At 31.9% G+C, this 25,186-nt stretch overlaps 1 protein-coding gene across 2 annotated transcripts in view; it reads right to left on the bottom strand.

Annotated features, from left to right (window-relative positions):
* The window catches only part of LOC126888063 (atrial natriuretic peptide-converting enzyme), a 331,414-nt gene that overhangs the window by 207,292 nt on the left and 98,936 nt on the right, over positions 1-25,186 (bottom strand). For both annotated transcript variants that reach the window (XM_050656080.1, XM_050656081.1), the window contains exon 2: positions 19,955-20,293. In XM_050656080.1, the coding sequence (XP_050512037.1) occupies positions 19,955-20,008 (54 nt within the window). In that variant the 5' untranslated portion in view covers positions 20,009-20,293. The remainder of the gene's footprint in view (positions 1-19,954; positions 20,294-25,186) is intronic.

The raw sequence follows: 25,186 nt of genomic DNA, 5'->3' as shown, positions 1-25,186 counted from the left end.
TAACCTTATTATGAAAGTTTAATAGTTATTTATTGGATGTAATAATTTGTGATTTATATTTGAATATATTTAACGTTGGACTGAAATTTACAATTGAAATATCTAGAGTTAATGTTTTGATATCACTGGCCAAGCGTCCATGTAACCACTGTTACCATTGGTAGCAGTTAAAAATCTTGCAATAAATATTTTATGACTGTTATGAAATAATTCCATTTATATTTTTTACCAACAGAAATATTTCTTAATAGTACCTAATTCAGTAAATAGCCAACTAGACGCACGAAAATATTGGCGAGATATGTAAATCCATTGCACTTTATTATATGCTGTTACCAATACTGGCAGTGGTACCGCAGGAGAAACCTCGCTATCGCTCGGGACTAGCTCGTTTCTGAAAATTTTGAAGGAGCGACGGCTCTGTTAGAGACGGCGCGCGGGCACGCTGTGTATATCAGTATTGTAACCACTTTGAGGATTGGTAACATTAGTTTAGTACCTATTACAGATTACAGTGTGCGTGCATTTAAACATGGAAGAGTGTTGCTACGTATTGCGTAATTGATCAACTACTTGAAAAGTTATTCTCCTTGTATATTTTTTTATATATAATTTTGAAGAAAGAAAATGATATTATTGAAAATGGAAGAATTAAAATATAAACAATAGTTTTTAAAATCTATTCTTTTTCCTACTTGTTCATTTTTTTTATATTAATTTTATGGTAGAATAATATGTTTAGTTTGTTTATTATTTACTGTTATACCTGTTACATATACATAATTACATACATATAATTTGGGAATAGTGATTTGTTTAATTTTATCCCACCGGATTGAAAACAAAAACTTATATTTGGGAGGTTCAAAATAATTTTTTTTAAATAAGATTTTTTTACATCTGGTTTGGTAACACTTTAGAAAAAGTCACGCGTTGCCACTGTTTGATATATTTCTTCTGTTGGTTACAAGCTGGCTGGAGCTGGCTACGGCTAGTATTATATTATACTTAGATGCAGATATCTACGGATAAGAACTAAATACGGAATCCACGGAATACTTATACAGAAAAAGAATATCAGATAAGATTGCTGAGAATGTAATATTAGAAAACGATAACATTGAGGAAAGCTGGGAAAACTCAAAGGTAACATAATTAACGCAGCAACAGAATCTCTTGGAGCTACGAAAGTAACGAATACTAAAATTGCGCTCACTACGAAGAGCAATGGATTGTATCCTCGCTCCGATCCTTGCTCCATAGTATTTATATTCGTGAATTCTCGCATTTAAAATAATGTATTTATTTTACATAGCGATCGATAATATAGTTTCGATCGCTATGTAAAATAAATACATTATTTTAAATGCGAGAATTCACGAATATAAATACCAGGGAGCAAGGGTCGGAGCGAGGATACAATCCATTGCTCTCCGTAGTGAGCAAACCCTAACATTTCAAAAAATAAAACCGCATGGTTTGGAGAGGAAGTGAATATGAAATGTGAAGAGAAGAAGAAATCCTTTTTAGAGTACAGAACAAAACAAATACAACAGGCATACAACCACTATAAACGAATAAGAAACTAAAAGAATAGTCAGACAAATAAAAAGGAAACACTGGGAGAGTTTCTGAAAACACATGGAACACGACTTCTCCGAGACACAAAAAAAAAGGAAATAGGAAGAATGATCAGAGGACAAAGAAAAGAAATGAACAAACTAAGAAAAACGAAATACATTCAGAAGAAAACGTGGGCAGACTACTTTCGATCTCTATTTGCTAAAGTTGACGATAATGAAACACCAACATCTGAAGTGACAAAAAACGAAGAAATAAACATTGAAAAGGCAGAGGTAAAGGAGGCATTAAGGGAATTAAAAAATTAAAAATCACCAGGAGAGGACAAAATATCGAATGAACTCCTAAAGTACAGAGGACAAGATCTGACTAAACAACTATTAAAACTAATCCAAAAACTAACAGAACAAAACAGAATACCACAAGAATAGAGATCAAGCATCCTAATACCTCTCTTCAAAAAGTAAGACAAATCTGACCCGGATAATTACAAAGGAAATAATTTATTAAACACAACATTAAAAATTACCAACCAAAGTGATAACAAACAAACTGAATAAAATTGTTATACCTAACATTAGCAGAAGAACAACAAGGTTTTAGGTTGTGAAGATCAATATTACCAACGCTATATTTATAATACGGCAAGTTCAAGAGAAGTCATTAGAATACAACAAACCGGCAAACTTATGTTTCATGGACCTTAAGAGCGCATTTGACCTCTAGGAATAATTAAAACGATCGAAAATGTCTACCAGAACAACAGAATAAAAGTAAAACTAGGGGGTTCCCTGAGTAGAGATGCATCAAGTCAAACTAGTTTGATTTTACTCAACAAACTTGACTTGACTTGAAAAACAAACCTATTTTGTAAAAAAGTTTGACTTTACTTGATTTCGATCTTTAGGATTGACTTGAAATCAAACTTTTTCAAACAGTTTAAAGTTTGAATATCATATTTCGCAATGTGTTTATTTCCAATTCTAACTGAGAGCCTTTTGTTTTGACTTATTTGGATAGGTCTGAACCTGTACACTGTTACTCTACAAATTAGTTATATGTAGTTCATATTTAGAAGTATATGCTTGTCTTCTTTGTTACGTTCGTTTTGAAGTGTGTGCTTTGTGCGATAGCGTCTGAACATGAACCTTTTTGGGCTCAGAATACGTACCAGAACAAATTGAATCTGATTTTACAGGAATTCCCACTGCAAAAATTAAGAGAAAAAAATCTGTAGACGAAACAGATTTAATTAAGAAAAAGAAATATACTGATTAATTTGATTTTGCAACAGGCAATTGCAAAACAATGACAAATGCAAAGTGCATATTATGTAAAAATAAAGAACAGTTATAAAGTAACAAATACTGGAAATTCTTTAGAACGACATCTAATGCAAAGTCACAAAAAATTCATTGAACCTACTATGTCAAAATATATTTATATTTTGTTGTTCCTTCATAAATTATTGTAGATTAAATTACACTTGGTATGATAAAAAACCATTCAACGAATTTTTTGTTGTAATCTAATAACACTCAAATAAAAATATATAAAAGTGAATAGAATGCATAAAATTATTAACGATTACCGATAAAGCGAAACTTGCCAGCAATCAATTTTACGCGTAAGTAGATCATTTTCTTGAATTCACGACTTCTATTTTGACTTAATCGCTTCCCTTATCAAGTTACTTTCATATGGGACTCACTGTATTTTTAATTTTGTTATCTTAATTGGCAACTAACATTTCTATCTCGACAAAAAAGTATATCGACAAATTAAATTATTTTTCAAACTATTTTAAACAAGTTTGACAAACAGTTTGAATTTTCAAACTTGTAACCATTGACCAGTTTGACTTGAAATTAAGTCAAACTCAAGTCAAGTTTAAACATTCAAGTCAAACTTGTGCAACTCTAACCCTAAGTCGTCTATTGTTCAACCTGATCATGAGATCATGAATGAAATAATAAAAAAGTAAAAACTAAAAAATAATACTAAATGGAAGGAAAACAACTAATGTGCTATGCAGACGACAGTACTAATCTCTCAAAGTAAAGCTGATTTACAACGTATGCTGCGCCAATTTAAAATAACCGCCAGAAAATTTAACACGTTAATTTCCCAAAGACTAAATACATGGTTATAACAGCAAATCTACTAAAATGTAAATTATGAAGAGCTGGAGTGTCAGCTAGTAAAACTAGCTATGGAAAGCTCGAAACAGAAGTGGAAGATCAAGTGAATAAAGCAAACAGAGCTGCAGGTTGCCTGAATCAAACAATATGGAAAAAATATCGGAAAAGAAATGAAAGGTAGAATTTACAAAACATGCATCAGACCTATAATCACATAAGCGTCAGAAACACGACCTGGTACAGAGTAGGGATGGGAAAAACCTACCGGTTTAAACCTAAAACCGGTTTTTTACTCCGCAATAACCGGTTTTACCGGTTGTTTTTTGTCTCGGTTATAACCGGCTTTTTTTTAAAGCAAAAACCGGTTATTAGGTTTTTACGGTGATTAGGATTAGGTTAGGTATTATTTCGGATCCCAATAATAATTATTATTCTCAAGTAATTATTCCAAACAAAACCATAATTAAAATTTTATTTTATTTTATAAAATACAGAAGCAAACTGAAAGTGCAATCTCACATCAGCCAGAAACAATTATTAAGTTTTATTATAATATTTCCTTGAAAAGGTATTTATAATCATAATATTTACATAAGAAGTGATCTGGTTGAATTAGACGCAAACATCATCTATTTTTCACACTTAACTCTTGACATTGAAAATGGGTGAATGACTTTTTCTGATTATCAAAAATAATGCTCTGACTATGAATATCGAATTACTGATTACGAATACAAATCTCCAAGAATTCCGCCAGGTTTTAAAAACGATACACTCATACAGGAAGTATTAAATGAGTTAAAATGTATTTACCTATTCTACAAATACATATACAAACGTGTTAAAAGTAATACATGTTCTTTTGATAGTACTAATTTTGATCATATTGATATCGAGTCGAATGGAGTATCGCAAACTAAAGTGTATTGTAAATGTAACTTTGTAGCCTATTGGATTAAAAAAACCGAAAACCGGTTTTTCCAACCGGTTTTTCCAAAAACCGGTTTTTTGGCCGGTTATAACCGCCAGGTTAAACCGTAAGAAAAAAAACCGGTATAACCGAAAACCGGTGTTTTGTCAAAAACCGCCATCCCTAGTACAGAGAGCACAAAAATGCTAGAACTAGCAGACAGCAGAGAGGAAATCCCTAAAAATCAACGGTAAGTCACTACTGGCACAGAGCTAGAAGTGCAGATATACGACGGAGATTCAAGGTACATTACACATTGAAAATACAGACGGAGTCATGTCTACACAAAAAGAAGAAGAGATTGCTTAGATTTAATATCTCGCTCATCCGGAAGAAAAGTGCCACAACTAAAAAAATGCATAATTCTAGTTATCTTGTTAAATTGAGTCCAAATACCCTATACTTTTACCAGGAAAAATGTCACATAGATATCTACTACCAATTTCGAAAGATGGCGGTAGTGTCATTATTCCTTTGGTGGTAAAATGAATACTTTTATTCCGGAAGAATGACACTTTTCAGTTGAGCTCTGGCGTTCTAAGTGAACGTTTCGATTTTTATCAAGAAAACCGTTATATTTTGAGAAGTGTCCCAGTATTCTTCGGCGTTTCGACGGAAAAGTAAGATATTTAGATTTGTGTCGTTTTTCTTGAAAAGGTGAGTAGGTTTCTTATTACATTTTTAATAGAATATGGTCATATTTTGAGTTATGTAATTAATCATTAAGTACTTGATAAAACAAATTTTACGTTTTTGTTTTTTTTTCAACATATGACATTGTTCTTGAAAAAAATAGATTTACTATTTATCGTCACTGTTGAAATATTTAGAGAAATTACTTTTTTCTCGTATATTTATCTACTTTTTTGTAAATAAATGAACATTTTAATAATTACTGATGCACTGATGGACAGAATCAAATACCTACTTATAAGTTCATTTAAAAAATAAAATTGTGTTTTAAATTTTGTTTAAATGTTTATATTCCTTAATGACTCTTACATTCACTGAAATATGTTTACAGAATTGGTCGTTTTGATGATCTTGAGTTCTTGAGAATAAGCATGATTTCTTTATTGAATGGGGAATTCTATTTAAAAATAAATAATATTAGTATCAGTTGTGCAGTCGTGAACGTTTATAATCTAACTATCTGCAACATTCAAACTAAAAAATGTGGCATGAAGGAGAGACTCTAAGAGGAGTAAATGAAACACATAGTTTCATGTATATACTAAAATACCTCAATGGTTTAGAGCTTAGAAAAACAGAAAAATAGGAATATTATATTTTTTTCTGATAACTGTACAGGCCAACAGAAAAACCGTTTCATGATAGCTGCATACGTATACGCCACTTTATATATCTACAGCACCTCTGTATATACAGGACCTGTATATATCTCTGATCAGTATGTGATGCTTGTACACAGTGCTAAAAAATCTGGAGAACCATACAAAGTTGATGAAATTTGTCATCAAGACATTTATGATCTGAAGCAATTAGCAGCTGATAGGTATAAGTTTAAACTCTTTTTCCAAGAATACCAATGGCGAACCCGTAAAAATTTCTGATATAAAAGTTTTGAAAATCACAAAAGAATTCCCTGCAATATTGTTTTATAAAACCTCTTACCAGAAAGAACATTTTGATGGTGTGTTGCTATTGAATCAAAGAAAAAAAATATCAAACCAAAATTGAAAAAGGTTTAGGTACAAAAATAAAATGGGGATATCAGAAAAAAAGAAGAAAGGGCTGATGTCATTATTTAAAAAAAAAAGAATGAGTGTACTTTGTACGCACGTAAGAAGTTATACTTCTATTATATGATTTCAACGAAATCAATATACTTTAAACAGTTTCTCTACTACTTTCCAAAATTTTTTATTAAAACAATACCAAAAATTAAAAAAATAAAAGAATAAAACACACACAAACACATTGAAAAATGCCACAAATGATTTCTGAACAATAATTGTTGCCAAAAATTTTAATTAAATGCGTATTTTCTGAAAAAAATTATATAGTAATATACTTACAATCATAAAATCTATAAAAAAAATAAAAAAATGATATAACTTGCATTGGGCTTGAACCTACTTCCCGTCTATCCCGCCGTACGAGAGTCGAAGCGATTTCAAACTGCACCATCTTCGCGTATACGTCATGTGGGAATATACACAAACTGAAAAACTTTTTGACATTTTGTTTATATGAATTTTTATTAGTTTGATTTTTGTCGAATTAAAATACAACAATATATAGAGTAAGAAAACGATACTTACATTAGATGAAAATTTGTAGAAAGTTTGTTCGTAATCAGATACATAGCAAGTACTAGGTAAGTACATTATTTTTTTTTACATTTTCCAAATAGGTATGAAGATAATTTTTTATTGGAATACAACTGAAACATTTAGAATTACGTACCTGTGGCTTTTCAAAACTATTTAAAAGTCACTATAATTATAAATTTGATTTTATTTCTGTCCTCACAACAATAAAAACTAATATATTATACAACATTTTTGTTTTCCGATAACCTCCATTTTGAACAATTATTGACAGATCATTTCAACACCCAATCAGAGCCCGTATAAAGACTAATACCAAACTGTCGGTGTGCGCATGCGCACAGATCAATATAAATTCACCCTCAATCTCAATCGCGCCTAAAGAACTATAACTTCAAAAAATTATCCCCGAGTCCTATTTGCCATTTATTATGAGTCTTTGTAGATTACTCTTTAGGTACCTAAGTACCTGTTATATTCAAGTATTATTTTCGATTTATCAAGTTTTTCTTTTATATGTTTAATAAGATAATTTCTATGATACTATATTAAATAAAACTTGATTTCTCAAGTTAATACTTTCATTAATTTTTAAAAAAGTGACCAACATTTAAAAAAAAGTGACATAAGTCAAAATTTTCACCTTTTTTTGTTTGTTAAATCAGATATCATATTTTTTTTAGTTTTGCTTCTTACACAATAAGAAACGTTTACTTAACCATATTCTTCGTTTTTGATTTGAAAATTTTAGCAATTATCATTTAAGACTGACAGTTAAATTAAGATCTAAAAAATCTATTTTTGTCGCTCCTGAAAAATGATGTTTTTTTACTTGTGACACTGTTCTTCCGGATGAGCGATATATGTATTTGTATATACATAAATTTAAAGACAATTTATTGTAAATATTTAAAATGATTAATCATTAAGTCAATGTTAACGTTGTAGGTATCCTTGCAGAGAAAACAACGTTTCTTTGTAATAGAAACTATTTTACGAACAACCAACATTTACGGTTTCTATTGACATTTAAGAAGAAAAGTATCCAGTAACGGTAGTACTTATTGCATTTCTTGTTAGACTGTCCTACCGTGGCAAATACTTCCTCGAGCGTGCAAGAAAATTTTATTATAATATAATATTAATAGCCTACTTAATTTACTACTCTAAAATATAATATTATAAATAGTGCGAGGCATAAGTTAGGGATATAGAAAATTATGCACATTTTGATAGGTAGTTGATTTTTTCGTGAACAAAATACCCGAATACCGGATTCCGCTAATTTTTTTTTATTATTTAATATTTCTCTTTAATGTATACCTACACAATTGAGCAAAGGTTTACTAATACTTTATTTTTGTACTTATACCGGGTTGAAGAAAAGAAATGTTTTTCTTATGTTCAATTTGAGACATCCTGTAGAGAGGATGAGGTACAAGTGACGTACAAATGTGAGTATTCATCGGAATCGTATTATAGTCTTCTGTTTTGTAAACATTTTGTTTTTTGAATGTCCCTGATATCTTTAGAAGCAAATAAAATAGGCGGTTTTATAGTTTAACATGTGTTTTAACTAAAACAAAACTAAATTAGATATCAATAAAAAATAACAGTTAATAAAACTTTTAAAACAGAAAGGTACAGAACGTAAACAGTTCTGATCGACATCTGTAGGATTTATTTGTCAACCAGGTAAGCGATATACACAGCGCAACAGAGAGAGACTAGATTGTTTAATGGAGGCTCTGTGATGTTTTGGGTTGGAATTTCCTTGAGAGTAAGTACGGATTCGGTTTCTACGTGGAGGGTCTTTAAATAGCGAGAGGTACATTACACAGATTTTTTTTTCTTTGAACACTCTGTTACTTTCGCACTATATATAGGGAAAAATTTCACCTTAGTGGTATGATAAGACATGGCCTCCTCACGTATCATGTCGTCAGTTAAAATACATAAGAGTAAAACAGTCTAGTTTCTTAGTTATTAAAGATATCAAAAAAATTTAAAAATTAAAATGTTCAGAAGATATTATGAGACTATAAAACCATTTCGATGTATACCCACCCACCTTTGTACCTTTTCCTCCTTACAGGGTCTCCAATTTTTGTTTCAGTAAAAACACATGTTAAACCATAAAACCGTTTATTTTCTTTGTTACTGAAGATATCAGGAATAATCAAAAAACAAAATGTCCACAAAACATAAAACTATTACGAGTCCGATGTATACTCCTCACAAACTTAACATAAGAAAAAATTTCCTTTGCTTCCACCCGGTATGAGTACAAAAAAGAAGTTTGAGTAAACCTTTCCCCAACTGTGTAAATACTAATAGTGTAGGAAACAGATGTTGAACGTCGCAAAATGAACACAGGTCGGTTTTATTTTTTTTCTGGTATATCAAGGAGTGCTTATTATGAGATTAACTTTTTCTTAAAAAATTTCGCCCTGGAACCCCACTTTTCATCCCTTTAAAGGGGGGTAATTTGAGGATTTTGCAAAACGTCGTCCTTCCTATACGTTTTGCAAAAAATTTACTTAATAATAAAATGAAGAGGACTATATTTCCTACTATTTATTTTCCGACAGCATATGTCTACCACCCACCGTTTAGCGGGGGTGGCGCCCCAAAGTTGACAAGTTTTTAAAAAAGATGTTTTAAAAAAAATATTTTTCCCTAACTGTAATGGAAATCAAACAGAAACTCGGCAATTAATCACAAATAAGTGGCTGATTTTGTGGTAAAAATTATGTATAATGCACCCCCATTTTCTCCCCGGAACCACCCCAAAAAAAGGAGAATTAATTTCTTGGAATCCTTCACACACCATGCCCTTTATTAAAATGCTTTATTTATCATTTTGTGCACATTCTTATTACCCATGCGTGGACACCAAAAGCGATTTCTTGATGCAACCCCTGTAGCCAAAAAAAATATAATGGGGGGTTGAAATTTTTTTTTTGTTTTTGACCCGTATGGGCATATGCTCCAATAACAGTGTCTTTCAGAAATATATATGGTTATTGCAATATCCCTGCGATCTTGAAAATAAACTGCAGAAACAACCCCCTATCCCTTGGCGAGGATGTTTTTAAGATTTTCTCATTACCTATGAATATTTTTGAAACAAAACTGATACAGAATTAAAGACCATTCTTTTCTCTGCAAATAAGGTCCTATGCATTTTTTTCGTATAAGCAACCGTTACGATACAGTGGCGCCGTAAACCTCAGAAATGCTTTGGCGGGCTCCAGTTTTTGCGTTTTTTTTTCGTCGCCTATTTATTTTATTGATAAGGCACTTATGGAAAATAAAGAAAATAAAAGAACACACTGTTTGCTACACATTACAACCTATGCATATTTTACTTTCTTGGCACCCCAAAGCCACAGTGGTTGTCCAAAATCAATTTTTGATTATTTTCTTTATTAATTCTCCTTTTTTGGAGTGGTTCCGGGGAAAATATGGGGGTGCATTATACAAATTTGTAAATAATACTTGTACATGGGTAATCGCTGAAAGTTTTTTTACTCTAGCATAAACGGTTCAGTTGTTATAAAAAGGGGTTTTTTAAAATGAAACACCCTGTAAGTAAAAAATGGGCAATTGTCCTTAAATGAAACCTATATTGATTTCCATTACAGTTAGGAAAAAAAATTTTTTAAAAACATCTTATTTAAAAACTTGTCAACTTTAAGGCGCCACCCCCGCTAAACGGTGGGTGATAGACATATGCTGTCGGGAAATAAATAGTATAAAATATGGTTCTCTTCATTTTACTTAACACGTACGTACAGGAAGGGCTACGTTTCGCAAAAACCACAAATTAACCCCTTTAAAGGGATGAAAGGGAGGGTTCCGGGGCGAATTAAAAAAAAAGTTAGTCTTATAATAAGCACCCCTTAATATACCAGAAAAAAATAAAACCGCACTTGTGTCAATTTTGCGAGGTTCAACCTCTGTTTCCTACACTACAGGGTGATTGATTAGTGGGGTAAAGCTCAATAGATCCGCTATGGTAACAGATAGCAATAAAAGTTAAGAATTAAAATTGTAGACAACTTTGAGATTTATATTACAAAATTAGTTAGAATGTTACAGGGTGTTCGATAACCTAGTGACAGACCAAACTTATGTTTTTTAAATGGAACACCCTATATTTTATTTTATAATCGAAATTTCCTTAACGGCTCCATCGCAAAAATATAAAGGTTTGTTATGTTATACGGGGTATGTACCAAGTTATAACCAATTTTATATCAAAATCGTAACAAGTTCAACACCCTGTATAAATAAAAATAAGCAAAACAGAAATGGTTTATTGTTGCCATATTTTTTATTGATTGTCAAAATTTTCAAAAATGGTTGATGCTGCTAATTTTCTTTATATCAAATACAGGGTGAGTCAAAACGCAAGTACATCATTTCCTCAGTAATTTTAAATGGAACACCCTGTATTTTATATCACTATTGAAAAGTACCATTACCGTACTTTAATTTTTATATAATATTCCCTATGTCTAAATTTATTAGTTTTCGAGATATTTTCATTTTTCAGAGCAAATTATTAATTAGGTGTCTAAATTTTTCCAAATTTTAAGTAAGCCATGACTGAACCGTTTTTATGAAACGTAGCCTTCATCTCCAAATAGTACATTATCCAAGAAATCTATATGTTAATTGATTTTATCTAAGGCCCATTCACAAAATAATATTCTCTTTTCAAAATCTTCCTGAATTAATTATTGGTGCATTTGAATGCGGTAAGGGTGCATTCTGTTTTTTGCAAGAATTTTTTGCGCAGAGTAGTAAGTTTGTTGTTTTTCTTTGGAAATATTTCGAATACTTGTATGTGGATCTTTAGTAACTGCCAGCAACACATCTATTTCGTTTTCCTCTGTTACAGTACTTTTTGTTCGTTCGTGTTTTTCATACCTAACTGAACCAGTGCGGTTAAACCGATCCTTCAATCTTTCAAAAATTGCTTTTGTAGGTTGTCGTCTTCCATAATGATAAATTCTTACTGATAATAATGCATTTTTATTGCACTCCCCCAATATCCGTCCAGATTTACCATTTCATCAGCAGTAAAATTCATCTCAACTATTCAATAACACCATAACAGTTGCCAGTTTTCGACCACTCAGTCATGGCTTACTTAAAATTTGGAAAAATTTAGACACTTATTAATAATTTGCTCTGAAAAATGAAAATATCGAAAACTAATAAATTTGGGCATAGGGAATGTTATATAAAAATTAAAGTATGTACGTTAGTGTTACTTTTCAATAATGATATAAAATATAGGGTGTTCCATTTAAAATTACTGAGAATATAATGTACTTGCGTTCTGACTCACCCTGTATTCGGTATAAAGAAAGTTAGCAACATTAATCAGTTTTGAAAATTTTGACAATCAACAAAAAATATGGCATCAATAAACCATTTCTGTTGTGCTTATTTTTATTTATAAAGGATGTTGAACTTGTTACGATTTTCATATAAAATTGATTATAACTTTGTACATGCCCTGTATAACAAAACAAACCATTATATTTTTGTGATGGGGCAGTTAAGGATATTTCGAATATAAAATAAAATACAGGGTGTTCCATTTAAAAAACATAAGTTTGGTCTGCCACTCGGTTATCGAACACCCTGTAACATTTATACTAATTTTGTAATATAAATCCCAAAGTTGTCTATAATTTTTGTTATTAACTTTTATTGCCATCTATTACTATAGCCGATCTATTGAGCTTTACCCCACTAATCAATCAGCCTGTATAAAGAAAAATCTGAATTCATAAAAACAATCAGTTCACGAAAAAATCAACTATCAAATTGAGCATAATTTTCTATATCCCTAACCTATGCCTCGCAGATAGCAAATTAAAAAATTGTAACGAAAGGATCCTTATTCTTTTTAAATAAGGTAATTTTTTCTTCTCCAAACGAACATTAATATTTCTAATATTTCTACTCGATTATAATTCCAAAGGATTTAGAATGATCTAAGACTCTAAGGCCCGGTTGTTCTGACGCTAATCAGAAATGATCATTATCCAATATTTAATTACTGTCACAACTGTCAATGTCAACTTTGATTGGATTGCTGAAAACATAATTATTGATTACAATTATGAAATTAGTTAATCAATTATTAGTTAATAATTGTTATGTTAATTGATTAACTAATCTCATAATTATAATTCAATTATGTTTTCAGCAACCCAACCAAAGTTGACATTGACAGTTGTGACAGTAATTAAATATTTGATAGTGATCATTGTTGATTAGCGTTCGAACAACCGGCCCTAAGACATTCTAACACTGAAAAATGATATTTGCTGGAGAAAAACAGTAGAAAAAGTAAAGAGGTAGGAAGTTCATTCGAAAATCTATGGAACATGTTAATTGAAAAAAAAAACTATAAAGATATGAATCACTAAAAGGGTTAATGTACCTATACAGGGTGAGGCAGATAAAGGGACAATTAGAAATATCTCGAGAACTAAAGGTAATGATTCATAAAAATTTGAATTAAGGGGTTTTGGAGAGTGAACTGTTTATTAACAACATTTTCAATTACAGTATGCGGCAAAAAAATAGTATTGAAATGAATATTGAAATGCTTATGATTATTTATAAACTCAACCAAACTTATATGGTATTTTAAATCTGCAGCTTTTGGAAGTTATAGGTGTAAATATTTTAGTTGAAACGATAAGAAGAAGAGTTGCCGTGCCCAAGGACTATATAGCAGGAGGAAGTTACGGGATCTCGAGTTAACTAGGCAGCACAATATTGATCACGTAAATAACATTTTAAAAAAGGGGACGTCGAGGAGAATTCAAAAATGTAAAAATATATAGGGTTTCCCATTAAAAAAATGAAGCTATAAGCAACTTCCGGTATAACCGGAAGTAGAAAATAAATATGTTCATTTAATAGTTCACTATCCTCCATAACCCCTTAAGTTCTAATTTTTATGATTCAGTTAATAATTCTTGAGATGAGTCTTTAATTCCCGAGATATTTCTAATTGACTCTTTATTTGCCTCGCCCTGTATATACAGAAAGAAAGATAAACATTTCAGTGTTATATTGGACGGGATGATAAACAATCATAATAAAGCGTATATAGGCGACGCAATCAAACAATAAAAAGTCCAAAAACTTGTTGCATTCGACTCGTAAGAGCCTTAGGAACCTTTGTGAACCAAAGTGATAACGATAAAATGAAAATTGCATTATTGAACAAGGAAAATGCATTTTTAAACGCTTTTCTTTACTTCAATAGTTTGGATCAAATCTTTAGACGTTAATTTGGCTGACTTTTCTTCAATGCAAATGAATGAAAATTTGCAGACATATGCATTCGCGGGAACAATATACGAATAGTCAATAAAACTTTTTTTATGTTTATTAATTTTTTAAATAAAAAAATAACGATTTTAACGGAAAATGCTTAAATTCTCTTGTTTTTTACAATGAAGAAACTTGAAACTTTTACAGATTGTAGCTAATTATATGAACTATACATAATTTCACTTTTTACGTTAATTGTTCACGTTATGCTTCATAAATAAACAATGAAGTTTCAAATTTTTTGCCGATTCCGACTACTTTTCATGTTTGTACTTACATCATATGTTTTATAAAATGACGATATATTTTAATGTTTAAAAAGTGTAAGACTAAACAGTAAAAAATAAAAAAATATGAAAAAAATATTTTTAAGAAACGCTTGTCTTTAGTTACGAGTAAGTAAAATTAAAGATATTATAAAAAAATCAACTAAAAAGCAAAAAATAAAAAAAATTGAAAAGTCTTCGTTAAAGAAAAGCTTGGTGCGAAAACCGATTATTCGATGAAAACGCGCCACGCTTTTATTTGACGAATGTGTTAGATTTTTCCATTTTTTTTTTATTTTTTTTTTAGTTGATTTTTTTATAATATGTTTAATTTTAGTCACTCGTACCTAAAGAAAAGCGTTTCTTGAAAATATTTTTTTCATATTTTTTATTCAAAATGCATTACTAAGTAATCAAAAATGATAAATTTATAATTCGGAAAAATTATTGACGGAAATGGGTTCATTATTACTCAAGTACTTTTGGGCTTAATCATTAGGATTAAACCATTGCTTAATTTAATGCTTGGGTTAATTATTTGGGCATAAATATCATAACGGCGACGCCCCCTGAGACACTTGGTGCTCATGATGGGCCTAGTCTCCTGGAGTTTTATGGAAAGTCTATACAAAATTACAAAATCAATGCAAACTTGTTTCTCGGAGGTTTCTAGAGACGCGGATCATCAATAGCAGGATCTAGGACGTTTCATCGCCGCCAGTTCATCGCCGCCGTTTCGATGCCGCCAGTTCATCGCCGGCCGATTCATCGCCGGCCCATTCATCGCCGGCCGATTCAACGCCAGTTAGTTAATCGCTATCTGATATATTTCCGAATTTGTTACATTTATTATTTATTTTTAGTATTAATTAGGAATTCTATTAAATGGCCATTCCCGTTGCCATACTTAATCTTTTAATAGACTTTTAAACTTTTATAATATAAAATATATTATAATGATAATCTTTTAAATTTCACGGTCAACATTCCCAACCAAGAGAAACTGTTTCTTAAATTCGAAAAGAACCCAAAATTTCTGTACAAAAATGTAGGGGAAGTAGAACAGTAAATATAATAATATTTTTCATCTTTTTAATTGTCATAAGTTTTGAACTGAATTTAACGTCGTGTCGTGTCATCTCCCATAATACAAAATCAACTAACTGGAGATGAAACGGACGGCGATGAAACGGACGGCGATGAAATGGACTGGCGATGAACCGGCGCCATCAAAACGGCGGCGATGAACCGGCGGCGATGAAACGTCCCATTCGTCAATAGCATGTCGGCAATGGTCTCCGAGATACCTGGTGTCCATAAAATTCCATTCAAAATCAGTGCAAAGTAGTTATATAAGGGATTTTTGGGGTCGATGAATACGAATATCATATGTAGTATCGATGTTCTATGGAAAGTGGAAAATTTTATGGAAATTCTATACGAAATCAAATTTTCATAAAATTACATGGAATTGTTTTATGGAATTTCTATACAAAATCAATACAAACTCCGTTACTCGGAGGTTTTCGAGATGGCTGATCACGAATATTCGCGACGGCGATAGACCTGGATGCACCTGGTGACCATCAGGACGAGCCTCGTCTTTTAGAGTTTTGTAGAAATTAGATACAAAATCAGTGTCACTTAAAGTTTTTGGGTCGGAGACCAATGGTCTCCGAGACACCTGGTGACCACAAGGGGACTCTAGAGTTTTGTGAAAATTCAATACAAAATCACTTTGTCCTGGGCACCAGGAGCCTCGGATACCATAATCGACATGATATTCGTGTTCAACGATGCCAAAGCTCGAGTAACGAGTCACGAGTCGCATACGCGTCAGAAACGTGGACGATGGCAAAAAGCGATGAAGAACGTTTAGGCTGTTTAGAAGAACGTAATATCCTCAGACATTTATAAAGGCTTGCAGGATATCGGATTATGGTGTGGACGGTATAATTTTGAGCTTTACCGACTTTATGGTGAACCTAGTATTGGTAGGTCCATCAAAATAAACAGGTTATGTTATAGGTACTGTTGTATTCTAGAACAGGACACGAATCTCCAGGGGTTGTACAGCCAATGATGATGATGAAACCAATTGCAGTACGACTGGTGTAGGATATGTGGCTTCCATTAAAAAAACGGTGAGGATAGCATCGAACGTATTAGTAGTAATAGCAAACAAAACGCATGAAAAACAAATAATATCCCATATAATATGAACAAAAGAGATAAAATTATCCGTTAAAAAATTTCTTTTAACTTTTATGTAACACCTTACATGGAACGCCAATGGCCTGACTAATCATAGTCTGGAAGTCAAAGCCTTTATTTCAGAGCATGATCTGGACGTTATGTTAATATCTGAGGCACATATGACAGACAAAAGCTACTTCAATATACCCAAATTCTCAACATATACAACTCAACACCCTCTTGGAAGAGCCCATGGAGGCACTGCTATAAATATAAAAAACAGCATTAGACACCATGAAATAATCAAGCATAGTGAAGTAAACTTACAAGCCACGTCTATCTCAATAACTGATTGGAATAGCCAGCTTATACTATCTGCAGTTTACTGTCCACCAAATAAAATTATTAAAGAAAAACACTTCACGACATACTTTAACAAGCTTGGAAATCGCTTCATAGCTGCTGGTGACTATAATGCTAAACACCTTCATTGGGGATCAAGACTTATAACCTCTCGAGGCAGAGAATTATTAAAAAGTGTCCAAAACAATAATTTACTAACGGCATCCACGGGTCAACCTACGTACTGGCCAACCGACACACTAAAACTGCCTGATCTCATCGACTTCTGTATCGTCAAAGGTATCTCTCTAAAGTACTTGAAAGTTCAACCTTTGTTCGATCTCTCATCTGATCACTCTCCCTTCATTATTACCCTAAGTACACAGGTTCACCACATTACAAAACCACTAGTTTTATCCAACAGCCGGACAAACTGGAATACCTTCAGAGATATAATAAAAAATAGTATAAATTTAAACCTACCACTAAAATCTGAGCAAGATATAGAGGAAGCAGTCAAACATCTAACTGTAAAGATTCAAGAAGCCGCATGGGAAGCTTCACCTGATATATCATATGCTAAGAGACCGGGCTCATACTCGCTCTGTATAAAAACCATGATATACGAAAAAAGACAATTAAGAAAAAGATGGCAGACCACCCGTGCTCCAGATGACAAAACTAAGTGCAACAGAGCAACCCGTCAATTAAAAAAGATCCTGCAGGAACACAAAGAACACGAAATAAACTATTTTCTAGAGAATCTGTCTAGCGCTGAAGAAAAGAACTACTCGTTATGGAAATTGTCTAAAAAAGTCAAAACACAATCACAAAATAAGGCACCGATAAGAAAAAATGATGGCACTTGGTCTCGAAGTGACGAAGAGAGGGCTAACACCTTCGCTGAACATCTTCAGTCAGTTTTCCAATCGCACAAGAGAGAGGTTCCAGAGAACGAAGAAAAATTTATTGCAGATATAGCAGATGAACCCTACCAGATGTGTCTTCTCGCCAGAAAAGTTAAAATTACCGAAATTGAAGAAGTAATCAAAAACCTAAATACAAAAAAGCACCTGGATACGACCTGATAACAGGACTAATTCTCAAAGAACTACCTGAAGAAGCAATAAAGCTACTAATGTACATATACAATGCTGTCCTAAGATTGTGCTACTTCCCCTCCCAATGGAAGGTAGCACAAATTATTCTAATTCATAAACCCAACAAAGACACAACCCAACCTTCATCCTATCGTCCTATTAGCCTTCTGCCTTTACCCTCCAAAGTGTTTGAGAGGCTTCTCTGAAAAGAATAGACACTGTTATTACAGAAGAAAACCTAATACTTCATTGCCAATTCGGATTTCGACAACAACATGGCACAATCGAACAGGTCCATAGAGTAGTCAGAATCGCAAGAGATGCACTCGAGAACAAGAAATATTGTACAGCAGCCTTCCTGGATGTCTCCCAAGCCTTCGACAAGGTATGGCATAAAGGTCTAATATCAAAACTTAAAAGACAATTGCCTCATCCAATCTGCATTCTTCTACAATCATACCTCACCGGCAGATTGTATCAGATAAAACTAGGGGAGGCCCTCACTACTCTACATCCCATCCACTCTGGCGTGCCGCAAGGAAGTGTCCTTGGACTCACACTGTACCTCCTGTTCACAGCAGATATACCAACTTCAAATCGTACAAGAATTGCAACATATGCTGATGACACTGTCCTAATGGCTTGCCACGAAAATCCGACATTAGCTTCACATATACTACAAAGTCACTTAAATAGACTTGAAATATGGTTTAAACTGTGGAGAGTCAAAGTTAATATCTCCAAGTGAACACACATTAAATTTACACTAAGGAAGGGGATCAATCCAGCTGTAACCTTTAACAACACACCACTGCCAATAAGAAGTAATGTCAAATACTTGGGGATTTACCTAGACGGCCGCCTAACATGGCAAAAGCATATTTGGAACAAACGACTGCAACTGGGACTCGTTTATAGAAAGATGTACTGGTTCATGAATCAAAAATCACGCCTAAGTCTAGACAATAAACTTCTGATCTACAAATGTGTACTGCCAAAATCTGGGGAACTGCCAGTGAAACAAATTAACTCAAGATACAGCGCTTTCAATCTAAAGTTCTCAGGCAACTGTGCCAAGTTCCTTGGTACATTTCCAACGATAATATACATAGGGATCTCCAAGTCCAAACCGTCAAAGAAGAAATTGTTTCTCTGTGATCCAAGTACCACAATAGACTACAGGTTCACCCAAACATATTGGTCACCAATCTCCTGATACCCCTACAGAACAGAAGACTAAAAAAACAGACACTCTTGACCTCAACACTAACTAACCATTCCCACTTATTACTATTGTACTATTCAAATTAATTCAATTAATTTATTAATAACTGTACTAATTCAATCATTATTGTACTCTCTTAGGTATTCACCACTGGGTGAATACTGATTGTGTCACACTCTTAACTCATGTATTGTTTATTATTTTTTATAAAATAGATTGCAATAAAATGGATGTCACAAAAAAACTTTTATGTAAAGAACAGGATAGATACTTAATACTTTTTAAAGACAACATAGTACTCAATAGAATGAATCAAATTGTAAAATTTGAGTTTTTCAAAAATTCAAAAAGCTTCTAAAATGATATGGAGTAACAGAGCAGAATCAGAATAGCAAGATTAGGATTAGTTTTGGAAAATGATGTACATAATAATATACCATATTTTAAATATTTAATTATCGTTACCTTGGAATCCCAAGAGCTTTTCCTATGTCCTTTCCTCTCCATTGAGACGGTCATGTTCCAATCAAATCCTCAAGAATATTTCATATTTCATAAAACAATCCAGAATAGTATATTTGTCATAAAAACAACACTTATGTATGCAGAACTAAAGCACAACCATATACACTAACAATAGGTAATAGTTATCGTCACTCTTCACGGTTTATTAGTCACGTTAAATAAAAGTAGTTCTAGATTGCTAACCGTTGCGTTCTTCTTTATTGAAGAATTAGTCAGCGTTGTGTGAAAATTCTAAGCTTCCGTCGTAAGATTTCTCTTAAGATGAGTGCTAACTTTCACCTGCAACAAAAAACATATTTTTATTGGTTTCAGTTAAGAATTATATACATTGTGAAATCAATTGTATTCGATTATCTTTTAGCGGTAGTAAAAATTTGTATTGCTTTTTAATTTCAACAGAATATTTTATTTTCATTTCATATATTGTACAAGGTGAGGCACATAAAGTGCCTATTATAAATATCTCGAAAACTAAAGGTAAGAGAATCATGAAAATTGGAATACAGGGGTTTTGTGGGATGAACTATTTAATGAAAATATTTTGGTCTCTTTGCTACTCCCGGTTATACTGGAAGTTGATTTTAACTTCGTTTTTTTTTAAATGGGACACCCTGTATGTTTTTACATTTTTCGATTCTGCTCGATGTCTTCTTTCTAAAAATATGAGGTTTTGTAATATTATACAGGGTAGTTTAAAAGATAATTACAGTTTTTTATTAATTTTGTTGCAAACTTCACACCCTGTAGAATTGTACTGATTTGATTGATATCAAAAACTCCATTTATGTTCAAACGATTTTTAATATATTAAAAATATATTAAAAATTAATAATATACCGAAATGTTTAATCTTAGTATACAGGGTTGGTCAAAACTCGGAATGAGTATTTTCAGAGTTTTCTTAAATGGGACACCCTGTATTTTTGTATTGTAATGAAATAATATTTTATAGTAGATACTTTTTTATTTTTTCTTAAGCATTCCCTATACCTAACTGTATTAATTTGTAAGTAATTCGTAGTTCTTTAAGCCAAACATTAATTGTAACAAAAAGTATGTGAAATTTTATTAGGTTTGCCGTGAAAATAAATATTCAGTCATAAATAATTTCTTGAAAATAAACAAATATTAATCTCGACTGCCCCTAACTTATTAATACTGGTTGATATATCAAAATACCTACGTAGTTAAAATTGTGGGTGTGTTTAATATTAATGAAAACATACAATATTCTATCTAGTTAGCAATGACTTTGACACTAGATATGCTTAAATATTTGCTTTGCTTAAACATTCTACTATTTTTTAAGTTCCAGTTGCTTTGCTACCATTACTAATATGAATTTTTCTAATGAGGAACTGATTCAGATGTTTTTTTGTTCTGGATGTGCTACTAGCCATAAGAATTTATCATCAGCACTTCTATGATAGATAACAACCAAAAAGAGAAACTTTTCAAAATTTACAAGAGTGGTTTTAACGAACTGGACATTTAGATTACTAGACATCTGATTGAACAAAAACTAGTAAATGAATTAAATGTTAGTGTCACTGAGAATCTGCATATTAGTATGAACGTTCTAGTAATCTAAATGTCTAGTACGTCGAAACTCTTATAGTAAACTTTGAAAAGTTTCTCTTCTTGGTTGTCGTCTATCAAGGAGTTGCAGATGAAAAATTCTTATTGCTAGTAGTACATTTTTGTTATACTCTCCTAGAACAAAAACTTTACTAATCAGTTTCACATTACAAAAATTTATATTAGTAATGGTAACAAAGCAACTGGAACTATAAAAATAATTATAATGTCTAATGTTTAATCAAGTTTAGTGTCAAAGCCAACTAGGTAGGTAGAATATGGTTTGTTTTTATTAATATTTTATGTACCAACAATCTTAACAACGTAGACATTTTGGTATCTCATCCAATATTAATGAATTAAGGATCATTCTAGATTAACATGTATTTATTTTCAAAAAATTATTTATGACTGAATATTTTATCGGCAAACCTAATAAAATTTAACGTAATTTTAGTTGCAATTAATGTTTGGCTTAAAGAACTACGAATAACTTACAAATTAAAGCAGTTAGGTGTAGGGAATGCTTAAGAAATAAAAAAGTACTATAAAATATCATTTCGTTACAATACTAAATTACAGGGTGTTTTATTTAAGAAAACTCAGAAAATACTCATTCCTAGTTTCGACCAACCTGTATATTAAAACTAATCATTTCGCTATATTAATAATTTTTAATAATAATAGACTATATTAAAAATCACTTGAACATAAATGGAGTTTTTGATATCAAATCATACAATTCTACAGGCTGTGAAGTTTGCTACAAAATTTATAAAAAACCGTAGTTATCTTTTAAAATGCCCTGCATAGTATTACAAAACCTCATATTTAAAGGAATAAGACATCGAGCAGAATCCAAAAATGTAAAAATATACAGGGTGTTATATTTAAAAAACGAAGTTACAATCAACTTCCGTTATAACCGGAAGAAGCAAAGAGACCAAAATATTTTCAATAAATAGTTCATACCTTAAAACCCCTGTATTCCAATTTTCCTGATTCTCTGACCTTTAGTTCTCGAGATATTTCTAATAGGCCCTTTATCTGCCTCACCCTATATAGTGGGTGACACAAGAGCTTTGAAGAGACACGAAGGGTGCTACCTCAGTAGCAAAGGACTCTTAAACTCAATGTAAGCACATCATCTAGTTTTATACAAAACACTAATACTACTCTAAATTTCACAAACTGTTCAAATATAACAAAAATATTTATAAAGAAAATGCTAACAATGTAGGTATACTTATAGTACAGGATCCTAATCTAGGTCGACCTTCACCCATCGGCTTTCCAGATGAAACTTTTTTTAATCAATTTCATACATACATAGACAATAAATATTACTTGCATGGGTTGCCAATCAAAATCGCATTTTTGTGATTTTTTTTTAAAGTATGGTAGAATTATTTTATTTTTAAAGTTAAATAGGCATATTGAGTACAATTCATAGATTATCAAAAAAAATCAAGGAAAAATATTGAAACTTAAGTCAACGGTAGCAAATTTTTAAAGACACCTCAAAAAACAATGAATTTTGCGATGAACATTAGAAGTCAACATTGGATCACGGTAAACAAAAAATTCAAAAAGATTTTATTAGCTTATGAGTTTCTCGAGGTAACGTTGTCAGGTTTTTTAGTTTTATCGACTTATGGCTTTTTGATATCACTCAGAAGTGAAAACAACGATTGTTTTGCAAACAAAGTGTGAAAATGAACATATTTATTATTGTTACAAAAAATAAGCATAAAACAAAAAATATCTCCACAGTGTTACCTCAAAGAATGCCTAAAAAAATATATACAAAATTACAGGTGGGTCGGTCGAATCGTTTTTGAGTTACAATTTCTACCACCTCTACCACCGTCTGTAAATTCGTAAAGTAATGCACACCGGAATATGTTTTTGAATCGCGGAGTAATTTACAAAAGAGAATGAGAACAGCTGTTGACCGTTTCTCACTACGCTCTAACGTGCTAGCGCGAACTTGCTGCAAATCAGTAGGGAGATAGGGAGAGAGTGTTGATTATCCTTACCTTCGACTCGCGCGACTTGATGTCCGCGCCAGCGCGTTTGACGTAGTGAGAAACGGTCAACAGCTGTTCTCATTCTCTTTTGTAATTTACTCAGCGATTTAAAAACATATTCCGGTGTGCAACACTTAACGAATTCACAGTCAAAAAGAAATTGAAAATTGACAATACTTTAAACGCGTTTTCCTCAAATCTGTTTTTTTCATAGGCTTCAGACATTGTAACTCAAAAACAACTTGACCGACCGACCCGGAATTTTGTATATATTTTCTTTAGACATTCCTTGAGGTAACCCTGTAGAGATATTTTTTGTTTTATGCTTATTTTTTGTTTAACAATAATAAATATGCTGATTTGCACCCTTTTTGCAAAAAAAATCGTTTTGAGTTCTGAGTCATACCAAAAAGGCAAAAGTACACACAAACATCTTTTTTAATTTTTTGTTTACTATGATCCAATCATTTTTGTCTACCGAAAAATTCATTGTTTTTGGAGGTGTTTTTAGTGTCTTTAAAAATTTGCCAGCGTTGGCCTATTTTTCCCTGATTTTTTTGAATGATCTATGAATTGTACTAAATATGTTTACTTAATTTAAAAATAAAATAATTCTACCATACTTTAAAAAAAAAATTCACAAAAATGTGCTTAAAATCTTGATTTCATGTGATACGATTTTGATAGGTTCCCCTTTCAAGTAATATTTGTCTATGTATGAAATTTACGGGTAATTTGAACAATCATATTACCGGTATGCGCGCCAATGGTGAACAATAAATGCTTAATTGTATGCCAAAAAATGTGCAATAACTACGTCTTAAAACCCACAAAATTTCATGTGCATGTCTCAACCGGTTTTAAAATAATAAATAAATAGTCAGTTTGTCAGAAAATTTCAACACCCCCTATCTCGGAAACGAAGCATTTGCGGACATAAGTTTAAAAAAGCGAACTGTCATTATTTTTTCATGCAGAATTACCCCTTAAACTTTCCCAAAATTTTTTAAAAACACCCTGTATTGTTAAAAAAATGTCTAGTTGTTAAAGCACCTAACTTTTTTATTATCCAACACAAGCGAATGAATTAAAAACGGAATGTTGAGAAAACATGAGGCTATAGTTAGGTTTTACTTTCAATATTTTATAAATATTCCACAGGGTGATGCAAACTGTAAGAAAAATACACAGTTTGATTCGTACACCCGGTATACAATGAAAATTTACTGTTTAGCAACAATATTATTATAACGATATTGTCAAGGAATAAGGCTATAACATATTAAAAAAATCACTTAAATCGGACAACAGGTTTAGGGGATATAAGACATCAAAAATGACCCATTTTTAAGCTGGCCGGTTAATTTTGGCCCAGAGTGTAGATAAAATATTGTATGAAACTGTGCGTGAAGTACTTTTTGCGAACTTACGCGATGTATAGCACTCGCTCCGTTGTCGCTCGTGCATACTTCACGAACTGTTTCATAAATAACTATTTTTTACTAATAGTTCTGCTAGTAAATAAAAAATCAATAAAAAATTATTTCAATTTAGTTTGGTTATA

The sequence above is a fragment of the Diabrotica virgifera genome, chromosome 7, assembly GCF_917563875.1.
Source record: "Diabrotica virgifera virgifera chromosome 7, PGI_DIABVI_V3a".
NCBI lineage: Eukaryota > Metazoa > Arthropoda > Insecta > Coleoptera > Chrysomelidae > Diabrotica > Diabrotica virgifera.
Note: the sequence above shows the minus strand (reverse complement) of the source record. Positions and strands in the feature narration are given on the sequence as shown.